At 37.3% G+C, this 24,974-nt stretch overlaps 1 protein-coding gene across 3 annotated transcripts; it reads right to left on the reverse strand.

Annotated features, from left to right (window-relative positions):
• Positions 1-3,458: 3,458 nt before the first annotated feature.
• SH3BP2 (SH3-domain binding protein 2) lies at positions 3,459-23,670 on the reverse strand. Of its 3 annotated transcripts, XM_010283546.1 has the most exons (14): positions 20,534-20,643; positions 14,892-15,031; positions 13,728-13,830; positions 11,648-11,765; positions 10,993-11,063; positions 10,507-10,595; positions 8,354-8,419; positions 7,609-7,775; positions 7,187-7,530; positions 6,075-6,183; positions 5,636-5,691; positions 5,118-5,199; positions 4,818-4,877; positions 4,099-4,344 (listed from the first exon to the last, which is right to left on the reverse strand). In XM_010283546.1, the coding sequence occupies exons 1-14, from the start codon at positions 20,641-20,643 to the stop codon at positions 4,207-4,209; spliced, it is 1,653 nt and encodes a 550-aa protein (XP_010281848.1). In that variant the 3' UTR covers positions 4,099-4,206. The 3 variants fall into 3 exon arrangements, with proteins under 3 accessions (XP_010281847.1, XP_010281848.1, XP_010281846.1); XM_010283545.1 differs by lacking the exon at positions 20,534-20,643 and adding an exon at positions 23,589-23,670 and having other exon boundaries at positions 3,459-4,344; positions 7,187-7,775; XM_010283544.1 differs by having other exon boundaries at positions 7,187-7,775.
• Between the last annotated feature and the right edge of the window lie 1,304 nt (positions 23,671-24,974).

The raw sequence follows: 24,974 nt of genomic DNA on the forward strand, positions 1-24,974 counted from the left end.
TGAGAGACTGGATTACACATTTCCCTGGTAATTAGATGCTGTGAGGAAGGAGGTATAGGTGAGGGATAGTAACAACCGTCCTGTAATTAAGATACAGGAATAGAAGTCCTAAAGGAATAGATTTTGGGGTTGGCTATGCTACAAGACTTATTATCTACGCTGAGCCCGCTGAACTTGATCCTTTCAGTTCATCCAGTTTTAAAGTGAGCTCAAATGCTACCTCCTCTAGAAGTTTTAGTAGCATTTGTTATTTGGTATTTTGGTACTTTGAATATTTATAGGAAAAGAACTACGAGCTCTCCTATTTAAGAGGTGGTAATCATGGTCATCTCAAACACTCCCCTGCTAGAAAAAAAAACCCTTCTTGACTTCAAGGAGTTGACTATTTAGTAAGAAGTTATTGCAACATCATGTGATTTGCTTGCCGCTAATTTAACGTTCCAAACAACTCCTTAATGCTTCATGATGTAGATAATTTAGGTTGTGCTCAGATGTCCATTATGTAAATTCTACCTCAGAATATATTTTAAGAATAATGTAAACACAGGAATATAAAATTTAATTAATTTCATCATCATCTAGGTTAAAAGACATTCAGATGAGTAATTTTGCTAAATGACATTGCTGTTTAGATGAGAAAGATGAGCCAAAAGACATCTTAAGTTTCAAAGACCTGGCCCATCAAGTTTCCACCTGAAGTTAAGCTTTAGTCTCTGGCTTCTGTGTGAAGTCCCTTAGGATTGATTTCTACCCACCTGACTTCTGTGCCCACACTGCCTTCCTGTAGCGTGGAAGCCTGTGTGGAAGAGGCTGTCCAGCAGATGTCCCCAAGTTCAAAACAATCATCTTAAAGCATCAGAAATCTTGACAGCCCTTCTGGACTTTCTAAAGCATAAAGCACCAGAGGCCATGAATACTCTCACTGCTTATTTACATTCTTGTAAAAACTGAAGTTCTGAACTAGGGAAAGCTTGACTGCTAACACAGAACACCACTATTGTAGAAAAATTGCTGGATATCTTTTTATGATACGCTACCTATTAACAGTCCCTTGTTATTTTCAAAAGCACTCATTTTTTTCCCCTAGAAGAGCAATCCTCCCACAAATATCACCTGTAACACTTTTTCTTGGAAATTTAGATAGAAAAGGCAAGACTTTTTCCAAAACTATTACCAATTATTTTGACTTGCATATTACCAAACTCAAAAACTGCATTTTTTGGGCATACCAAATACTGCCTTTACAATTCTCCACAAACTACTGTAAAGCTAAGGAGCTTGCAGTAGGTTGTATATGCGAGAGGCTGACTGTGGTGAAGAAGAGTTGGGTTAGTAAGAGGTATAGGAGTCAGACTATGTGTTCTAGCTGTGCCTTTCCTCCCTACAAACACCAGAAATTTAACTTCACCTAATTCTCCATAAAACAGACTAGCCTAGCACATAGGAGCAAGATGAATTGGAAGAGAGAGCCTAAACAAATGCAGGTTTGTTTGTAACCCTTCTGCCTGCATGTGGAGGTATGAAGGGATTACCTAGCATGTCACCATCTGTACCTCCTACCTTTAATTCTGGAGATCTTAGCGATGTAAACCTACAAGGTTGTAAGCTTACTGTACTTTTACTAACCTACCAGCTTGCAATGATGCTTCTGAGCGGGTGGGCTATAAGGTGCTGGGAGATGGGAAGGTCCACTTTTCCCAAGGAAGCTCCTGAAGAACACTGTTGGAGAGTTGACTTTCTTGCTCAGACATTCCTGTTCCTCTGAGATGCTCTTTTTATTAGGGTTGTACTTGTGTTTTATGTCCATAGATAAAATGAATGCTTCAGTCCTCAACCCTGCACTCAGGAAACTTTAAAGTAAATGGAAAATGGGTAATTTCCACTCCCAGCCACACTGTCTGATGACCAGAATGCCAAATTTCTGATAGCATTGTTTACATGAAGATTTACTTCTTAAGGGGGCTGAAAACTAATTTTTCTAACTTCATGGTTAGAAGACTCAAGCAAACTACAAACACACACATTAAAACACACATCCAAGAAGTTAAAGATGACTGCACAAAATTAGGTGAACTGGCATTGAAAATTTATCCTCTTCAGAAATATATACATTTATATAAAAAAGGAAATTAACACAAACATTTACATATTTGCAAATCTTGTATTACACAGGTAAAGACAGTGTTATGTTTTATAAGTATTGGATTGCATAAGTATTTTTACAGTTTAAAAATCTTAAGAGCATATGGTTGCAAAAAAAAAAAAATTAAATATCTGTATAGGGCCCCAAAGATCACATACTGTATGACTGACATGACACAACAAAGTCAATTATTCCGAGACAAAGAAAAATGTACTCTGTAAATAGTATTTGTAAATACTGCAAGAAACTAGAACTTGCTCTGATGTGTATATATATCTATATGCTGAAAATATTTTTTTTAATGCTTTGTTGGCTGAGTCTTCTTTACAGAGTGGATGATATCAGGGTAGTGAACCACAGGGATACTATTTTAAAATAAAAGGAATTAGAAACTTAAAATATCCAGTATTCAACAGAATCTGAAAATTAAGTACTGCATATTCTTTAGTTTACGCACATAAAACCTATTACACCAGGAACAGAGATCAGAAGACTGATACTGTGTATGTCAGTGTTTCGTGCAAAAGGCAGAGCTCGAGTTTCTTGCCTCAATTCTTATGTATGGTCCTAATATTACATCTCTTTATTAAGGAAATTTCTTTAGGCATTAAATCCTGGTTTATTCTTTTTATAAACAGAAAATTCTTCTTCTTGTTTATGTTTTGAAAGTTGTGACCATCTAACTGTGGCAAGGTTAAAACTGACATGTATAAACTTTAAAAGGGTAACAAAGTTTATGGATACAGATTCAGTCTGATATAAACTAGATAACTTCTCCTGTTTCAGGAGTGACAGCAATTTTTAAAATTATTATTACAACTCTCATATACTTTATTAGAGATTAAGACCATTATGACAGTACTTTTGAATGAACAAAGTCACTTAACAGGTTGTAAAAAGAAATTTCTCCTCTTTATTAAAATTTAGGAACAGGGTAATTGTGGCATAAAGATCAAGCCCTTGGTTTTAGGATACCTGTCCCCAAATATTAGGGAATCAATATTACAGGCACCCTGCTAATGCCTATCACTGATAGTCTGATAGTGCTGGTAGTACGTTAAAAAGGACCAAATGCCATGGGCTGACAACCCGATCCTAAGAGACTGACCACACAGATTTATGGAGTGAGAGTAGCATCACACTCCTGGTTTCCTTTTTTTGCTTGTTTTGTTTTAAAGAACCTTTGATGATGACAATGCAAGAGAAAACTGCTGGTCAGAATTGGGAGATATTCAAAAGACTCCCTCCCTTCCCACTTAATCTTAAATGGTCCTTTTTCTTTTCTCATATTCATTAAAATACTAGTGGCACATGCCCTTCCAGTTCAGAACTGAGGAATGGGACTCCCATGAAAGCCAAACATTATTCAACAGCTATGAGAAGTGCACGTCATTAATATGTCAGATGCCATAACCACATCAGTTGGATAGTACCCCGATATTGATTACTGCAGACATTATAATCAGAAGTTACATTTACATATGAGGTGGCTTAAAAAAAAAAAGCCACATTTCCTGATCATCTTTACCTATAGTAAACCAAATTATTTGCACAGAAGTCTTCATTATTTACATGTCAACTATACAAGTAATACAAAACTTAGTTAAGCACCAGTGCTGACTTAAGGACTAATACCTTCAAGTCAGAGTATTAGTATTCCCTGTCACAAGTTAATTCTGATATACTTTCAGAAGTTTCCCTTTTCTGTATTGGTTGTATTCAAACCACTTCTCTGTTCGTGTCCATCTTCAACATTCCAAGGAGATTAGTAATAGCAGCAGTTTTATAAAAGGTATAGGTATCATGGACAGCTTTCACAGCATAATCAGTTCAGATCTTTTTAAAAGAAACGACAATAAAATCCACTGATCTGGATTGTAAGGTTTTATCAAGAGTTCATTACATGGAGTCTATATACAATTCATGTAAGAATAAATGGTTGAAACAGACTTGGTTTCTGTGTGCAAACAATGGGATGTCCAATAGTGGCAGGAGTCCACATGTAATTCAAGGGCAGTAGGGAACTGATTTGTCCTAAGCGTCAGTGAATTATGCCAGTCATGTCACCTTGGTTTAGAGTAACCGTAAGGACACCGAAGAATCAGGCTGTCATGACTAGGTAAGACATGAGTGCTATAGTATTCGACCAAACTTCCCATGTTCAAAAACATGATGTCAGAATCCAGGTAAAACTTGCAATCCTGTTGTAGAACAAAAAACCCATGTGTAATCATTGACAGTAATTTTTCCAACTCTGTTTAAAAAAAAACCCAAAACATCATCATGACGACTAAGAAGTTCTTTCAAACAATCTACTGCTTTGCAAACTGGTCACCTACACAAATAAGTCCCAGTTAAACTCAGGAATTTAATATTCCTTCCTTTAGGATTTGACTGGAGCTGAAATTTAGATGTGAACATTTCAGCTAGTTTATCTTTTGCGCCATACAGCAACTAGACAGCCCAGATCCGAGTCCTTGAACTCTCATCCTAGACCAGGGATTCGTAAATCAGCTTACTTTTACTTCTAGGAATGGGAAGAAGTTTAGACTTTGACTTCGTATTTCCAATATATACCTATACACATGCATACTTTATACATGTAGATATACATGAAATTCATATATGTCTACATGCACATATTTACACATGCACACATAGTGTGGCTACCAACCTTTTCAAAGATCCTGTAGTTTCTCACTTTTTCTGCAGATTCATCCCATACGACCAATACCTTGAAGAAAAATGCAACATATTCAGTCTATGCTAATAAGCACTTCTAAGCCAATGTATTATTAAGGAAATAGTTACAATCCAGCCTTAAAAAAAAAAAAAAAAAAAAAAAATCACTGAAGTTAGCATAGTGATTGTCTCAGATTTTCTTGCTTTAAGGAAAGAGCACATCTAAATTGTTGTTAAGTACTTTATCATATATAAGATACAGCATCTCTAAATGAAAAAGGTTGCAGGTTACCTTCCCAGGCTTAGTAGATGAGTTCCTAATACAGTACAATCCATTTTGTGGTTGTCCCCGTGGGCTACTAGCTTTAAACGTCCTAGAAACAATAAAGCAATTACATGTTAGCATTTTCTGTGTCAGATAAGAATTTTATGAATCTAGGCATTTTACTTATTACAAATCTCTGTTTCAGTTGTAATAATCCATAGTACGTGATAGCTGAAAGAATTTCACTGAACTGGCATCTGAACCAGCAACGCAGCACGGAAGAAGAGCTGGCTTTCTGTCCCATCTAGCATCCTGGTAGAACAACCTTCTCCACATGGAGAAAAATTACTCTGCAAGTAGTATGCATTTTCAATTGACACATGAGCACTGAACTAACTCCCCTAAAAAGTGGCTTCCATATTAAAGGAATTTAAATACTTTTATTGTATTTTTAAACACAAATTTTACATATCAAAATTATCTCTACTGTTCAGTGCAGGGGTTCTGTAGGACTTCTAAGCAACTATTTTAAAGTCACATTCTACCTTTCAACTTCAAAGGATTCAGAGGTATTAAGAAATATTGAAGCAGGCAGCCCAACCTGTAAAAAATACGAAGAAAATAAATCACCATGTAAGTCAATGACAACTGAAAATGCTACTGACTTGTTACGCAAATAAGCCTCAGACAGCAGTATCTGAAATTATTAATGGTAATTTAATCTTTACTTTATGCTTCTTCCTCCTTTACATCCAATATTAGAATCCAGAATTTAATCAAGGCATTCCTTAAAGCTCAAAAAAAAAAAAAAGAGAGAAAAAAAAGAAAATAAAATCACAGTTTACTGTTTTCAGGAAATTCTTTTTTTTCCTGAAACATGCATTTAAAGCATTTCCAAAAGTATACACTATATAAGTATACCAATAAGTATACAAATAAGCAAGAAAAGTACTCTTTGAGAACGGATCATCTGCTTGACCTTACTTTTTCATAGTCATCGTCAGAATCATCATCAGGTTGGTTTGGCTTGGAGGGCAGTGCTGGTTTTTCAAATGAGAAGCTTCTAAAACTCTGTCCATCTGGTGGTGATCTCCTGTCAGAAACAGAACAAAAACTGAAGGACATCTCCTCAGGAAAACCAAACAAATATACATAAAACACTGAAGGGATAATAACACTAGAACTGAAGAGCAAGTTTCAGTTTAGCCCCCGAATCACAGATTAATTTAGGTTGGAAAAGACCTCCAGAGATCATTTAGTCCAAGTTCCTGCACAGAGCATGTCCAACTAGATCAGGTAGCTCAGGTAGCCGTCTCCAGTCACGTTCGGAGTACCTCCAAGGATGTAATTTCCCAGGTTCTGACTTCTGCCTGTTGCCTCTTATCCTATCACTGCAGACCTCTGAGGTCTTGCTCTTTCTTCTCCACACCCACCCATTAAGTAGTTGTAGACAGCAGGGATCTCCCATTAGCCTTCCTAAAGGTTGAATGAATCCAGTTCTCTCGGCCTCTTCTCACGTATCACGTGCTACAGCCCAAACATCTTGGTGGCCTGCCACTGGACTCACTCCAGTATGTCAGTGTCTGTCTTGTAGTGTCTTTAAAGAGTTTATTACTTGTTCTTCAGAGCTGCTAAGCAAGCCAATGGATATTTTTTCATCTGACTCACCACCATAACTAGTTCCACATCCCTTACTAAAGCTGGTCTTAATATAAAATGAAACACGTCTCCTATCTCCACAGAAGCCTAAAGTTGTTTTTGCAGTTCACAGGTTGTGACAAAAAGGCTTCTTATTCACTGTGATCAAAGGCTATTCTTCAAGTCACACCTGAAAACAAATTAATAACAAAGTTTTGGTGTATTTTTTTTAAATTTGGTTTATCTACTATTTCTTTCTGAAGTATTTCAGAAGCTAAACTCATTGCAAAATTTTCAAACAACAAATACAGAGGCAAAAAAGCACAACACTGAGGAAAGAGAGGGATGGCGAAGGGAAGAGAAACAGATGTTAAATGTGAATCTGAGAAATATGTTTGTCAACTAGTTAACTTATGCACAATGAAGAATTTAGTAGTGTATTGTATTTTCATACTTACTGTATCTGGGGACATGAAGACTTCTCTGGTCTAGGCTTGATTCCAGGGGGCTGGTGGCTTGGCACAGGCGGCTTTGGGAGCACTGGTGGCACAAACAGTCCGGGTTTACCATGTTCTCTTGGCACTCTGGGCTCTACTGGTTTTTCAATAAACTGTGACAGCTTGGGTTTGCTGCTTGGTAGTGGAGGAGGAGTTCGCGGTGAAAGGTTTAAGGTTTTTAGCTTCTCGCATCCTTCTGGAGTAGCAAGAACTTGAGCTAGCGGCAGAGGCTCTGGAGGCAACGAGCAAGACTCTTTGACACACACAGGCTTTTTACAAAGAGGTAGAGGGGGTACAGGGGGCAGCTGTTCACTTGGTCTCCGGCTTGAGGATTGAATCTTTAGATTAGGTTCAGCTCGGCACTGTAACTGGGGTTCTCTCACATTTAAGAGTTCCTCTAGTTTGATATCAGGTAAGCTTCTTTTAGGAGGTGGTGGTGGTACCGGCACAGAGGATTTGCCAGCAAAGGAATTTGCCCGTGATTCTGAGTAGGCAGCTTTTCTGACATGAGGAACTGGTGGAGGCGGGTAGGCTGGGGGCAGGACCATATCTACAGAAAGAAAACATCCAAAAACCATGACACACTGAGGAGAAATACAGTATGTCAAGAAATGAGACTTTTCCAATTTATTTTCTATGTGATTTAAGATATTTCATTGGCATCTGCTCTCATAGTACGCAAAATGCTAGATAAGCATTTACCTTCCAGCACAATTCTGAATGTTATGTGTAGTAAAGTCCTGCAATTTTTATTCAGGCATGGCTTATCATGACTTAGCAAAGTTTTCCCTTTGCTAAAAATAAAGAAAAAGAAACTACATTAAAAGCATTACCCCTCCTCCAGACTGATGACCAGATATAGGTCTTCGCAGGGCAGGAGTCCTGCAAGAAAACATGCCCTTAAAGGCATGTAACACTCTCTGTAAATTGTTACTGCTGTTACTAGTGACATTGTCCCTAAATACCTCTCAAGATTAGATACCTGTGAAATACTTCAGTTATTTTACCACATGCAATGCTTTAGGTATGACCAAGCCAAAATAATAATCTAGTATGCTCCATGAATACTGCCTTCATTTGAGGCCTTTCATGGGGCCTTTTGTGAAGGGAATGAAAGAAATCACATACCATCTTTCACTATGTCAGAAGTATCTGGCTGCAAGTAAGACTCATCCTCTTCCTCCTGGTCGTAATCTGCAGATAAAAGTCAATGTGTTAGACTCTGATAAGTACTCCTGGAACCAAGAAAGAGTACTGAGTACTTATTGCTTTTCAATAAACAAATATTTTTCAGTTAATTTTTTTTAAAGAGGTGAAAAATTAAAAATGTTGGTCCACCTCTCTGCTATTTAGAATAGGTTTTTCCTTGAATTTTGATGTCAATTAAGAAAGCCATCACTTACAGCAGTGGGAGATGAACTACACTGCATTTTTTCTATCTTTTTCTGGTGACACTTTCTAGTGTTATAGACTTCCTGAGAAAAATTCAAATCAGTTGCAGACACACAACTTTTTTTAAGCTCTGAAAATCTCATTCTTAGCATAGCCTTTTTTATTCAAAGTTTTTATTCAAAGTGAATAAAAGTTTGATATCTGTTCATTGCTATGTATGAACACTGTGCATACATAGTCATTCATACAGAACATGAATGCACTGGTAAAACCAGTTGGAAAAAAAAATAATCCCTAAAACCTAATCCTAACACAGAAACATTTATGGTTTTGCAATATGGAAGCCTAAGCAAACCTAGTGATCTGTAAAACAATTAATTCTTTTGCCTTGCTCTGGCAACAAAAAAAATGCACCACAATAAATGGCTTAAGAGTTTTCAATGTTGCCTGTAACTAAAAGTCAGAATAATTAAGACATGAAAAACATGCTACTTCTAGGCAGTAATTTCTCATCATTGACTATGATAGGAACCTCAAGGATAACATGCAGTATTTACCCAGAGAAATACACTACAAAAAAACCAACCCCAAAACAACAACCAACGCAAAAAGGTAAGAGTATCTGATAAAAATCAGTTAGCTCTTCTACTTCCCTAATTTAAATGCCTACTAGGCCTCTTAACATAATCCGTATTGCATACAACCCTTCCCTCCCATAAATGTAGAAGTACTAAACTTCAATCCTACATGAAATGATGATGAGTCTCTTTTCCTCTGCTTTGCAGCACTTGAACCGGATTTCCTAAAAAGACTCACTCCTGCCTTTTTGTCCTAGTCAGGAAAAATAGTCAGGAATTTCCTTTCAGGAAATGAGAGTACTTGCTCCAATCAACCCTTAGCAATCTGAAAGGGCAGGTGAGAAAAGGCATAGTACAGGAACTGTGCTGAACCTTGAGGTGAGGTTTCTCATGTTGGATTTAACTAACACACGTCTTGACTGGGAAGTCAGTTGCTGAAATACGCTGTGAATGCCTGACAGGCTTTCTGTAACATCCTCACTTCTAACTGAAAAATAGACACACTCAGTCTGAACTGTTTACTGTGAAATAACTATAGAAATGAACAGATATCAAACTTTGAATAAAAAAGGCTATGCTAAGAATGAGCTTTTCGGACCCTAAAAAAAGTTACTCAGTTTGAAAGTCATTGGAGAATGTTATCCTATACATTTCACATAGGCCCATCCCGTGCCTCATGTAAGGTCTTCCTGAACTGGAGGGATGATCAATTCTGTTTCATACTAAACAGCCTACAACACAGATGCAAAAACAACCCAATGTGAGTGACTGCTTGTGTTGCAGGACAAGTGAATTTATTTCGTGGTCTAGATAGGAGGTAAACTAGCCCCACAATCTTTTACTGCATTGTCTCCACGTGTTTTCAGAACATACTTTTACATGACTAATAGCCTATTATTATAATTACGTTCAATTATCAACAATAATATTCAACTGCCATAATAGAGACCACTTTATATTTCTACACTATGACCTATAGACATACTCAAAAGTTTTATCTTTCTGCTAGATCTACAAACTCTCCAACATGCAATCTTAATAAAAATTTTAAATAGTGTTATCAGGGTATCAGGCACCTCCTTGAAAGATCTGAATTTCTTTAGTTACCATTTATTTTTTCTAATAGTTTACAGCACAGAATATCTGCTTCCAATTTAAAATTACAACTATACACTTTGTAAAAAAAAATTTAAAATGTGTAGTTGCAAATTGGATCAGTTTGCTTAAGCTATAGGAATAACACCTGCAGAATCCAGAAGAAATACATAAGCAAATAAATAAATCTTATTTATCAGTGTCTAAATTTATCACCTTCATTATCTGCTGAATGATGAGAATACTTGATATCAATGGGACGTTCCACTGAGCCATAGAAGCTGTCTGCATCAGAACCAGAGTCACTGCAAAAGAAAAGACAGAGCACCTTCTGCATCATTGTGCTATGGATCTTGGGACAGCAAACTTGTCTGTTAGCAGGACTGCAGCACTGGAAAGGAATGCTGGAAAAACAGTACCAATCTATTCCTATCTCTCAATTAACAGCCAGATATGTTGCTTCTGTTTTTTTAAAGTTTTTATTTGTTTTACACAAATCTGACATTTAAAGTTCTCTTAGTTGAAAGATTTCTTTTTGTCTTCGTATTCTTTAAACTATGTATTAGGAAGGCTTTTCATTCTTGGGCCGTACTGCACCTTTCTGTGCCAGTAAATTACTTGTAGGCACAAAGAGCCTAAAACACCACTGTCAAGAGCTAGTGCAAAAGTGACAAAAAGCAAATAAATGTTAAGGGTTTATACCTGAATTCTGTTATTGTTTCTTTCTTCTCATGGTAGTGATCAATTTCTGTCCTCAAGGATAGCATCCAATTCTAAATAAGAACAAAAATACAACATTCAACACATCCATCTTTAAGTCATTAAACAAAAATGCACAGTATCTGCTGTAAGAAGAGTAACTGTGGGAAGAACCTACATTGAAATAGTATTTATCCATGACTTTATATAGAGAGAACTTATCAGGCAAACGTTTTGGCCATCTAAAATGCTGTAAGAGCATATTAAAATATTAAACTTTCAGTTTGTGAATTTCAAGCTGTTATTTCTAAAGCCAGGTACTTATTCCTAGTATGTTTATGGGTGAGAGATTTCACTGAACCGTTTTCATACTTTATCAAAGGTGTAACAGAAATGTTTGTTCTTTGGCTAAAAATACAACAAGGAATATGGAGAAAACCATGCCATCTAGTATCTCACTTATAGCCATTCCCTAAATTACAACCTGAACTAATACTAACTTAATAGTTAAAACTTCAGACATGATTTTCAGAGGAGCCCAAAGAACTAGGTATACAAATTGCAGTGACAGCTGTGCATCCAGTTCATTTAGATGTTAGGGAAGTCCAGGATTCACTTTCTGCTTCAAGGAAAATTATATTGCAAAAGAAGAAGTTACCTTTCTTTCATCTTCAGAAGAAGCTGAGAAAAACCATGTCCTGTGCTTCTTGCTAATGTGAACTAACTTGAAAGGAAACACATTGCTTGATGTTGTCTCCTCAGCTGCCCTCATAACCCTGAGAAGCAGAACCACCAATACATAAAAAACTTGATCTATAAAGTTAATTCTGCTGTGCAAGACATAAAGCTCTGATAGAAAGCATTTATCTATCTATTTTTTTATTAAAAAAAATCCCCAAGCCCAGGAAAATGCCACAAAAATCCCCATATGTGCATTTATAGTACTTCTCCATTGAAGTGGTAGAAAGGACAATGCAAGAGCACTGACTGGAGAAAGAACAGTAGTTAAATCACCAGCCAGACTTAGAATGGATGTTTTGATCTGTTCAATATTTTTAACGAATTGCATTCATTCACAAGCTTTACACCACGGTAAGAAGTATTTAGGGTGCCTGTGATCCTTATTTCAGGAGGGCACAGGGGAGAAATCAAAACACAAGCTTTCTGTGAAAATAAAGGAGAACTAATATTAAAAGTTAACTTACTTTTTCCACTTTTCCCTTATAAACACTTTCTTGCACTTTACTATTTTGAAACAAGCATAACTCAACCTCTTTCACAAACTGCATTAGATATGATTAGATAATTACATATCTATTTTTTCCCCAGAGGAGCCTCAAACGAGAAAATTCCTCACACACACAAAGATTTGCTTGTAAATGCTTGCTATAAGGCTTTGGAACAAAGGAGACTAAAATCCCAAGACTGTAGGTAATCCAAAAGTAACATTTCTAAGATTTATTCAGCATAAGCCATAGAGAAATCTGGTTGAAGTTTTTACAATCATTACTGGGGCTTGCTTTCTTCTTAAACTTTAACTCAACAATTTCCTCACATGATAGTATTTCCACAAGTCCTTAATATTTAGTCCAGGGAAGCCTTAGAGTGACTGGCCTTCACACAACCTTATGCAACTGCTCAGTCTAACAAATTCTATAACTTCAAATTAGTTTTCAAAAATGCTTATGTCAGTGCAGAATACTAAGAAGACCTGATCCCAATTCCAATCAAGGTCTCTACAAGGCTTCCAGAATGCAGATATGTAAAAAGCTATGACAGTCCCTAGCATTTACAAATTCCATGGTATTTTTCACATTAATGCAATTACAGATGTCATGACCAAGTTACAGTATAGGTTGCTTATACAAATTAATCTTGAATTTTTAGTTAGCTACAATGTTTACAACTGCATTCCCATAAAATATTCCATTGTGGTCAGTTACAAAGCTTTCACATTCTAATGAAAGATATTTCCTTATTCCAAAAGTCTGAGAACATTATGCAGTAAAAGAATAACATACGTGTTTAAAAATACAATAAAATTGCAGTGGTTACGACCAGTAATGGGATATTTCTCTACATTCTCTCTCTCATTAGTCCTTTCTTTAGCACCAATTACAACAGCAATTTCCTGAAGTTAGGTTAGACTTCTATTAGTAGGCCTTGTATGTATGCTTCACTCCATCAGATTCTGATAGTACTGGTTAACTTGAAAGCCATGTATTTTTGTCTTCAACTTAAAAAGCAAATATTAAGATTTAGAACGTGTAGCACGAGTCAGACATTTTGCATGTGCATTCTCTCATTTATCACTCCTGTAGTTGATTCAGATTTGACACTAATTAGTGTTACTGAATGAGTAACTCCATAAATATTCCCTTTTGATTCCTTTCTATTTTTGTGACAATCATTGAAATCACTATTGAACAAAGATCGGTTGTCTGAAAGATTCCACATCTATCTGCATGTGCAGAGTCTGCATTAAGTCGGTAACAAGAGTGAGCCCATTGCAATTTTAACAGTGTTACTTGTTAATTTGCAAAAGATGAAGGCTATACACTTGCAAAACACAGGAAACATATATACAATTTGAAAGCAATACAGCTCTTGGAATCTGAGATCAGTGCTTAACCCAAACAACAGATGCAGCTGCATTTTACTTTGTTGGAAATTAAAACCATAACCCCCTGCATTAAGTAAAAGGAGCTTGGGTGTTAAATAAGTTCTTTGTCACTCACCTGTTGTAACCATTCAAAGAAAATGCACCCTGTGGAGATGCAGATGTGCTGCTCTTAAAATAGTAAATACATCCCTCATGGATAATCACAAATCTCAATGGCCCTGAAAAGATAAAGAAAAAAAGGGAGCAAAATATAAATCCAAGGGCAGTACATTAATTAAAACCTCTTAACTTGTTTAAGATTTCAGTAATCTTATTAATCATTACAGAAGAGAACAAACTAGTTAAGTGACAGCTTGTTGATGATCAGTCACATGGTAAAGCTGTCCATTCACAGAGTTTCAGGACTAAGGGTATTTGCTTCCCTCATTTGAGAGGCAGCTGATCTGATAACTTCAAAAGAAGCCTAAGGGACTGCAGGTCTGACCACCACCTGTGCTCCTTTAAGAGAGGAATACGGTAACGTAAGAACGCAACCTAGAACAAAATAGGAGGAAGGTAGCCACAGGCTACAAATACATATTTATGTCCATCCCAAAACCATGACGGTATCTCCCTCTCTTCTTTCACCTCAAGGACATAAAGCTGCCAATAAAATGATGGGTTTTTTCTTTTTTTAAAGGGGACCACACTTCTTCCTTTATCAAAGGCAGTAATCTTTGTCCTTAACTATGTAAGTATAGTTTAAACAGGGATAGCAAATGAACAGCATATAAAAAAACCCAAAACCTTAAGTCTTCTCCATGTAAATAGATTCTGATTTCAGAAGCAATTATTGTTTTTAAGTACAGCCTAATGTTGACAGTGAGAAAATTTCAATTTCACAACAGCAGTAGGAGATGAGGATGTTTTTCTAGTACAGAATAACTAACTGGTAAAAAAAGCCGAGTACTAACTTCTTTTAGAAAAGAATATTTGAAATTGATACATATCCCAGAAACCTGTTTCTGTCTTTAAAATCTTACTTGTGAAAGACAAGAGATTTAACCAAGTAAATCAGCCACAACATTTATCATCCAAGATTTACAGTTCCAAAACAATTAAAGGAAATTCTTCCAATATGGGTCTTTTTTACATATATTCCGGTAAAATTGTAATCCAGTACAGACAAACTAAGTGGAAGAACAGCTTCATTAAGGAGTCTGTTAACATGAAACATGTTAATGGCCCCAAAGGCAAGAGTTTAAAACATTTAATTTAGTTAATACTTCATTCAACTTACACTTCAAGATCTGCAGCTGGGTGCCTCCTTTTTTATGAAGATACCCTGATTTGGTCACTCCTCCAGGCATTGTCAAAAGGTTTTGTGCTCCAATTGCCTTCATAGGGACTGGCCAGACCTGCTCCTGCGAGGCCATCGTTCTGCAATTTAGAATAATTAAAAACAGTTAAAAACTTATATTTTACTTTAAGAAATAAGTACCAAGAAACAAAGCTTGGTTCCTTAAACAAGTTTTCCAAACAACTAACATGGTTCATCAGTCAAGTATGTAGCACAGACGGATGTTCATAGATTCCAGGAAGTTTGCAATGTATAAAAAAAACAAGGTGCAAAAAGTCCCGATTTATTTTTATACAGCTCTCAAAAGTGATTGACAGTTGTCGAAACAATGGAAGACTGCTTAGTAAATATTATTTAAGTATTTGCATTTTAAAAATACCCCATATAACACTGTGAGACTTACTCAGGCAGGTGGCTACAAAGAAAATCAGTTTCTTCTCCAAAGTTCTATGTCACACATTTATATACAGTGTAATTTTCTGTATAATGACAGAATCAACAGTCATATTTTAGTAACTGTAGTATCCAATACTACTTACTCCTTATATTTACATGTTTTATTCTGAATGAAAGCATTAATATTTAATCTCATACTGGATGTCATATGTGACAGCATCCTGTGCAAATGAAGTTCATCTCTGGTTGCTGCAGGCTGCTATTTAATTTATATATCGATTATTAATGCCACGCTCCACCTTGGCAGTTACCACTCTTTCTGCTGTCATCTTAAAGAGATTACCAAAAAAAATTAGTTTCTTAAGTAGCAGTTTTTTTCTGTTACCTGTTGAAGAAAGTAAGGTCTCATAGTGATACATCAGACAGAAGTAGACTAAAAATGCTACTGCATAACACAGAAAAGAAATCATGCGTGACTGAATGGGAAGTTTGACCTGGACATAAAAGGGTCTGTTATCCTCGGATACAGGGCTAGAGACCTTTGCTGGTAAAAGGACAACTAACGAAGTACCAATTAATTAGTTTCTGATAAAAGGAATGACAGTTTGGAACCGAAAAGCTTTCAGTGGAGGACTGAAATCAATGGATCCTGTTTGCTTCTCCTTTCCCCAAAAGGGACAGTAATGGAAGTCTATTGGAATGTAAATGGACATGTAGCTCAGGGCAGGAATCCAAGAGCCTACAGCACACCACACCTACCCCAGTGCTAGTCTCTCCAGCCTAAGATGGCAACTTGAAGCACCCATACTGGAAAGAATAAGCAAGTGATACAGTTTTCTTGAGGGATTAATTGCAATAGTAGAGTACATATCCATTGTATATACGTTACGAAAAACAGAAATGCAAGTCAGTTGATCTTTCTGTGGATCAACTTAGGAGTTAGATCTAACTGCTTGCCCTTTGCTGATGATGCACATGCGGGGAGGGGTAGAAGTTACTAGCAATTTTGACCAGGAGAGTTTAAACTCAGTTATATTTTCTAGGCAGTCTAGAAAACTTAATCACAGAAATCAGGTTTTAGTCCCCAGTGTTATAAAACAGATACAAGCAGAGAAGATAAGATCCAAGGCCCTGAAAAGGTTCTCACAGCAGACACTGCAAGGCACCATGGTTTCCCAAGCTTCCTCCAGGACCTTCCTGCTCACCAAAAGGTAAGTTACTTTTGCTGTATTCGGCTATATCCTTCCTTCTGCTGTTTCCTCCCTGTTCTTATATGATTGAGATCTTTCCAAGCTGAGTTATTCCTTCCTCCTTCACCTCCCAATGAAATTTCTAGCAACAGCAATGTGTTCACAGGACCAAGAAGGGTTTACACACAGATATTTTAAGCTTTTAAGAATTAAAATAAAAAGTAACAAAGGTTTACATGCTACTCTCCCCCAAAAAAATCCTTCAAATTGACTTTTCTGCAAGATGCAGAGAAATAAAGTGAGGGAAACAGAGTGTTAACCAGCTGGCTGCTGACACCATGCCACACTGCAGTACTGCTAAGAGTGATTTCCTTGAAATGAGGAATGGCAAGGCAAGTCCTGGGCTAAATTTTTCTTTTAAGAACAGGCAGATCAACATTCAAGCATTACTAATTAATTTATGATTAGTTATTTCAGTCTGTTTCTAGTTACATTCAGAAAAAGATTAAGTAAAAATGGAACCTTTTTATTCAGACCAATATACTCTGATGTCAGTTTTCATGAACTAACTCTTTACATTAGTCTCAATGCCATCTAACAGTTTCGACCTCATCATAAGTCTTCAAATCCTGTGTGCTTTTACTACAAAGAACAGAACAAGAAAGGACTTAGCACCTAGCCTTTGGTGTGAAACTGTTTCAGTGTTATGTACTTAGGTTGAAAACATATCAGAAGAGAGAGAGTTAAATGTCTCAGAGAGGTTATCCAAAACAACCAGTAACCTGAGACTTCTACGAAACCAATGACAAACACTGGGGACAAGGTTATCCCACTCTAGATAAATACAGAAAACAGAAATATTTGACTAGGTCACGTTGGCCTTCTGTACAGGAGTAGGCTATTTAGACTACTCACAAAAGCATGCCTGGATGGGGCATTTTCTCCTCCACCTGAAAAGCCAGAATATCAAGCAGACAGGAAAAAAAAAAAAAATCATGGAAGCACATGAGCAAGCAAGGGAAGAAAAAATAAATCCAGTTCTACAGTGTGATGACAGGATTTAACTGAGGGGAAAGGACAGCAGAGTATCAAGTTCTGCTTCCTCTAGTCATGATCATTTCTTGCTTTTGACTACTCGCTGTAAAACAGTCCTGAAAATAGAGACCAAACTTCAGAACTTCCCCATCCCAGCTAAGTGAATAAAAGGAGATGTGGCTGAACGCCACGCAAATACACAGTATATGAGCTAAAGAGCCCGCCTAATATACCTGGCTTAAGATTTAGAGGCCGCTATGCCTATTTTCTGGATCTCATTGTGGCCTAGAGCACTCCCCATCACATCTGTAAGCTCCTCAAGCACTTTCATTTGCAGACACATTGAGAGGACTTCGGTATTCTGAATTGAAGTGTTTGAGTTAGGCTTCTAAAATCCCAAGCAGATTTTTCTTTTTTTGACAGTACAAAACAACTCTCAAGGACACTAGATGCTATTTTGCATGAAGATGCTGAGAGAAACCTGCCAAAACAATGTTAACCACAGGTTCTTTATTGTAGGGGGTGGGAGGAATGAAATAAAATGAATGGTCTTAAAGATTTTTCTGGTCTTAGCATCTACAATATGGTTGCCTTTAGCTCACTGAAATGACTCCTTCCACTGTTGCTATTACTCTTACAATTTTTTTAATCTGTTACGTGAATTGCAAAGCAATGGTCAATTGCAAGCACCGAAGGCACTGTAGAGCCTGTTAGCTCTGTGATCATCAGGAACAAAAAGATATTTCCAAGTTGTTTCTTCTGCAGTTACATTCTTGCACTACAAGCCAAAGACCCCACAACACATTTTTGATCCCAGGTTCGTAAGCAGCCTCTCTTCCATGGAGCTGGCAATGAAGTTAACGGAAAGGGCCCACCAAGTACAATCAGAGCCAAGCCATGCTCTCTTTCTGACGCTGGTCCTCTGTTACAAAACAGAAGGGGACATTACTTGTGCATTGTTTTGTGCAAGCTTCTACTAATAGCCACACACTTTATTCTTCTTCCCTCTCACCAAGGGACTAAATGCATATTTTAAAATTAAGTTTTCCATCAAGCCCCAAAACCCATAAGTGGCTACTGAATCAACCTCCTCCCCCACTGAAACTGCACTGGACGGAACCCTCTGAACCAGAAGCGGACGGCAGCAGACAGTGAAAGGCTTTGCATCACTTTCTGTCTCAGATGATCCCCATAATTGTATGCCTGAGGGAGATGATAGACCTTAGAGTGTGGGAGGAGAAACGGTGGAACAGTTTATAGGATTTGCTTCATCATTCAACAGTGCTTTTGGAAAGACAGAACTCTTGAGCGCAACGCAGAACTTACACAATTACTATTGTAATTCCTTCCTAAAAATCAAACCAATTTGCAGTGTCTTGTTGATGTATCAATAAAGTCAGTCCAAGCCTACCACATGGTTATACTTCTCTCAAACACTATCACAATGAGTTGGTTTTTATTTTAAAGTACCATGAAAGTCATAACAGCATGAAAAAATGTGAAATTACGCACTTCATCATGCAACCTAGATAAGCCAGTCTGATGCAGAAGTGTCTTCTGAATCATAACAATAGTGTTACCAAGCTCAAACTCCAAATGGAGAGTAGATGTCTGTTATTGTGTATTTTGCAAATGTATACATCTGTGAAGTACTTTTAACCTATCGCCTCAGTCAGTGTATATAGAATAGACAGATTGGAGGCTAGGGCATAACTTTACAGGCTAAAAGTGCCTCCACGAGTAAAAATAAAATTCTGCCACATTAAACATCTGGATTGCATTATAGAAAAACACTTACCCCTTTTGACCTTAAGAGCTATTGGTGTTCAGCCCAATAAAAGCAAATACAAGCTCATTCAAATAAGGATTGCATCCTGGAAGAGTCATGAGTCCTCAGCTCTTGCTTAACTTCAGCAGAACATACGGCAGATGTGATCATCTCCACATCTTGCAGTATATAGGCATTACCCTCATCTCTGAAACTACAGCTGCCAAAAGTTGTATTAACAAGTTCTCACTTATTATAATAATATTTAAGGTCTGTCCTGGAGCCCAGTTTGGTCATGCTGAAAACAAATGAAAAAACAGCCTCCAAAGTTGCAGTACAAAAATTAAACCTGATCTGAATTTGTAACAAGAATTTCTATGCCAAGTATGTCTGAGAACTTTTAAACTCTGTAATATCTCATAACTTCTAGTCTTTAAATTCTGTTTTGAAAGTAAAAGCTAGCAAAGCAAGACACTAGTTTCCTTTGGAATATAACTTACATATAACATTACATATAAAACATAACTTACAGAAACTAGTGCATTCCTCATATAATGCAGAAGGAGACTGAAGTTTCAGTCTCTACAAAAGGCTTAACCAAAAATGAGGCAGCATTACATACAGCAAAACTGTAAAATAAAAGCTTCCCCAATACGCTCTCAGCAGCTCTGAACAAAAACTACTTCTCTGATTCAACCAGCTCAACGTTTACCATCTGTTCTTAAAACTGCTTTCTGCAAAACTTTCAGGTCTCTTTTCCATTTATTAACTATTCTCCAGTATTTCTGAAATACTCTTCCATATCTCTCCTACTTTTTTTGGTTACACATTCTATTTCTTAATACTTCTAACAGCCCCTTTCACAATAATCTCTCAGAAAGATTAATAGCAGAGTACAAACGCTCTGAAGTCAAATAAATCTTACAGGACAAAGGGAACAGAGAACTAACCCGACTGAGATACACTGTTGTAAGTAAGTTTACTCAGTTTAACTTGCTTCAACTTGCTTTTCTTTTCTGGCGAATGTTTTCAACCAACACTCACCTCACCTCTTCCCCCTTCAACTCTTTACCCTTGAATTTTTTGCATGAGTTAAAAGTATTTTACCCCAGATACAATACTCTTAGTTTTAGTCTGTCCTCTACCTAAAAGAGAAAAGATGACAGAAATACAAGCCACAAATATGCACTAACCTGGTGACCGCGCCCGATCGACACATAGTTTTTCTGCTGACAGTTTCACCAAATGATTGTTTCCTTTGTGATGACAAAGCCATTAATAACTTATGACCCTTCTCAGGCATGACAGGAACATCTCTGCACTTCTCCCCGTTTTGTGTATTACAAGCTTGAGAGTGACTGCGATAGCTGCTGTACGCTCAACACACAAAAGGAAAAGAAACCCTGCCCCAACTGCTTGTGCATCTGCACGGCACTGCGGCCAAAAGGGACGCCGAGGCAGTGACTTGTTTCCTTTGTTACTTCCTGCTTCCCCCAGTGTCAGTGGGCAGCACTATCTTTGTCAGATTTCCCAACTTCCCAGAGAGGTTATAAATCAAACCCTGCATACCTCAAACCTCCGTCAGATGGCGAGCCAGAAAGCAGAGGGGATTTTCCAGTGCTTGCTTGCTTTCTACTCACCTTTCAATCGGCTACTTTCCCTTGGAAGAAAAAGAGAGTAGACCTTTTTCTTACAGTGTACTCGGGCTCTCACACCAGCAGAGGCACAGCTCAGAAATGCTGCCTAAGCTTCAGGTACTGGCATTGCACCACAGAACTATGACAAGTGTTTCATCTCTCTTCTCTCTCCTGTAGCTGGAGCTTGTCCTTCCCTCTTCAACCCAAGAAATTAAAAATAGCCATTTTGGAGGATTATGCAGCATATAGATGCTTTAGAGCAAGTCTTGCCTGTACATTTGACGTTATGCAAAGCACAAAAGACAATAAAACTTGAATCCAAGAAGCTCACAACGCAAGGGCAACAATTCTACAGGACAAATATCACCAACTGAAGATGAATAAATGCCATTGTTTTACACTTATTTCCATATGGAGCTCTTAAAAGGATTCAAGTGTCTCACTGACTTTGTCTGGAATTAACCAACATCCTGGGCTAGAAAGTTCATGTAAAACCAAAATAACTAGCAAGTTTCAGAATGGTGGACAAAACTATCATACACAAATATGCCAAGTAAAGCTTACTTCACATATTTTTGGAAAAATGGATGCAAATCTGTACTCCAAAATAGAAGGAATAAGTTTACAAAAAGAAAATACACTATATAGAAACTACCTGACAGTCAGATACTGGCCATGGCTGTATTGGCTAGAAAAGCAATTCTCAGACTTTACCATAGGGCACCCATTTGCACTCCTTCCATAGCCAGGCTATTTAGGAAGGGGAAGCAAACCAGAAATATCACACACCTGTTATTAGCTAAAAGGATCAGCATATCAACACAAATTCCCAACGCTATTTAATAAGAATTAATACCCAGTTGTCTCCGTGGCTTAATTAACAGATTTTTCACACAGAAAAGATGTAGAGAGGACTACATCTCAGCAGTTTGTGAATTAAATTCATTTGCTTTATCTGCTACAATATCAGTTACCAATTTATACTTTAAGCATCAACACACAATGCTTTAAAACAATCTTTCCTCCCCAGTTCTCTGCTAGCTAAGCATACTTGTATGTTTGCATTACCATCCTTGCAACCTTTATCTCTACCTCAGTAAAAAAGCTATGATCAAAATGACAGCATTTGGGTATATGTAACACTGCGAGGGGGGGGAATCAGTTCTTTTTTCCCTTTTCTGGGCTGACACACCTAAGTCTTGTTTCTTCCCTCCAAACCCCACAACTATAGTAGCATGCTCTTTGGCCTCAACAGTCTCATTTTAATTAGGTCTCATTTATCCAACACATGTTCCCAAGATACTGCTTTTCCTCTCTAACCTTCCTCATGCTGTCTTCTCCCATTCTTCACTTAAGCACTCAGAAATACAGCATTTTTTCATTTCAAGTTCCAAGATCCCCTTTTGATTTTTCTGGTTATTTCCAACACTGTCAAGATGGTCACAGTGTTAGAACAGAAGCACACACACAGGCTGGTGTTCCACTGAGGAACAAAACCAAAAACAAACAAACAAAAAAAAGCCAAAAATGTTTAGATGGTTCACAGTTTTGGAAGAATGAAAATTAATTCTTGAAAATTAACTTTCTAGATTAAGCATTAGTCAGAAGGGTTGTGTTTCAAAACTGCAAATAAAGAGTCTGAAGAGATATGAAATCTTTATGGATTTGATTAAGACATCTGTCAGGGAAGTGAAAGAGTATTAAATATATCCTTCTTCACAATGCAAAATTCAGTCTTGCAAAAAACTCTGGTATATGGTTTTCAGACCACTAACCTTTGTTTGTCCCCACAAAATCAGCGGTGAGAAGCAGTCTTGCACCAAGCTAGCCTAGGGAGAATTTCACTCAAAAGGAGTTACTTCATTTCTTTAACATTATGAGATTTCACTCAGCCTTAATAGGAAGAACCAAAGCAGCAGAAATTAACATTTGGATTTCATTCCAGCAGGGCCACTGTCGGAGGAAGTCAGCCAATCACCTCTGCCATTGTTAGGAACAGCTCCTGCTCCCAGTCAAAAGCAATCCTACTTATCTTTAGTTAATGGCAAGCAAGAGCACTAAATTCTACATCTAGTACTATGCTGCCCTTGCCCCTATAAATTCACCAGTCTACCCAAAGAGCTGAGTTGTCTCTGTAGCAAGAGAGCTTCCTCTTGCTGACCAGTTTACAGGAAACTGCAAGAATGGACTGTAAGTAAAAGCAGTGCGAGAAGAGCACAGCAACAGGCGAGCACAAAAATGAGCAAAGCAACAAAAAAACATGAAAATAGCATAAAAACCATCTTCCTTCAGCTGCAGCAAGTAGTCAGCTCAGTAGTCAAGTCCCACTCAGAATAACATAAGAATTCAGACATTATATATTTCCATAAAAACCTACAGTATACTAAGGCATTAAAGAAGTCCGCATTCTGTTAAATTTTTACTGACTTTAATGAGTTTGAATCAGGAGAAGATTATTATGAGTTTTATTATTTTATTAATTCCACCAAACTAGTTTAGTCCCAAGTTCCTAGATCACAGTGGAAACACATCCACTATACTGAGACACGATATATTTATCAGCCGTATACTCCACAACTGCAGACTATAAAAGACTGAGTGTAATACTCGCCTGAATCCTTCATCTGCTAGGTAAGGCAGTCCTGTGAAAATACGAATAACCATGCATCAGAATTACTTCTACTGGGTGACCTGTAGCATAATAATAATAATAATTAAAAAAAAAAAAAAAATCAGCAAAGGGGAGAAATGAGGCCAGAACTTCCAAAAATCTTTTTTCAATGCCAAAAGAATTCCTGTTCTTTGAACTTCAATTATCATTCCCTCATTCAGCTTACTTAGGAAGAGCTGAAGAAGCCTTAAAAATATTTTTTACTTCTAAATAGAAGTTTCTATTTATATCCCACTGCTCTTAAGCTCTGAACATCTATGGACATATTGTTGGCTTGGAACTTCAAAAAAGCCAGCCAGCTGGTCTGCAATAGGCAAGCCATACTTCAGAGAAAGAGCGTATCAATTTTAAAACAAAAGCTGTAACTTTTCTTGTTTGTTTCACCAAACAGCTTGGCACAAATCCTAGAAGATGATATACTGACTTTGATTTTGGGATATGGCTAATGTCATATATTGCTCAAATGTCTGTAGACCAAAGTACAGACAGAAAGTACTTGCAGTATATGCATAGCTTGTAAGAAATTAGGCTGTGCAACTGGAAGAGAAGAACTTCCTGCAAACTCTCAATATAAGAACATTATTACTTAACAGACTCTCTTACATCAGCTAGCCTTGAAAAATGACCTAAGACTTCATACTGATATAAGTAAGGATTGAATTAAAACCAGTACAGCTATCCTAGCATAATTTTCTATGTTGGCAATTTTACTACGAATAGCTCTTCAAGTTAAGTTTAAGGGCTTTCTACTGAATCGAAAGGCCCCTCAAAACTGCATAAGAGCATTCACCCAGGGAGTTAACTGGGTGTCCAGTCTATGCCAGTCAGATCACACCAGTAACACTTGGTATAAGTAACACGTAAAATGGAAGGCAAGTTCTTAAACATTTTTGCTGCTTACCATCTTTCTTTAAAATAAATTCAGAGACACGTTGCCAAGGCAAGACTTCCATTCTGATTTACTATTCAAAACAGATGGATAGGTTCTTTGTTCCTTTTAACTGTTACCTATGTGCTGGGTCCTTGTAAAAAAGACTGCAAATGCAGCTATGGTTATGATTAACTGATGTCTTTCATCAGTGCTTGTAGAACAATTTAAACTACACCACAGTTAAGAAAATCACGTAACTGAGCAGAAGTACAAACACGATTGCCAAAGTCCTATTCCTGCAGACAGTTGTGTTGCAGACAGCTGCAAAGGGAGTTTCCCCAAGTACACGTAGAAATGAAAGTGGGAGTTTCCACAAATTATTTATTTCCTTGGCAGAAGTTTTTGACTCTGAGACATTACAGTTGAAACAGAATCACAGAAACACTAGGTTGGAA

This window comes from Phaethon lepturus, unplaced genomic scaffold (assembly GCF_000687285.1).
Source record: "Phaethon lepturus isolate BGI_N335 unplaced genomic scaffold, ASM68728v1 Scaffold56053, whole genome shotgun sequence".
Lineage (NCBI taxonomy): Eukaryota > Metazoa > Chordata > Aves > Phaethontiformes > Phaethontidae > Phaethon > Phaethon lepturus.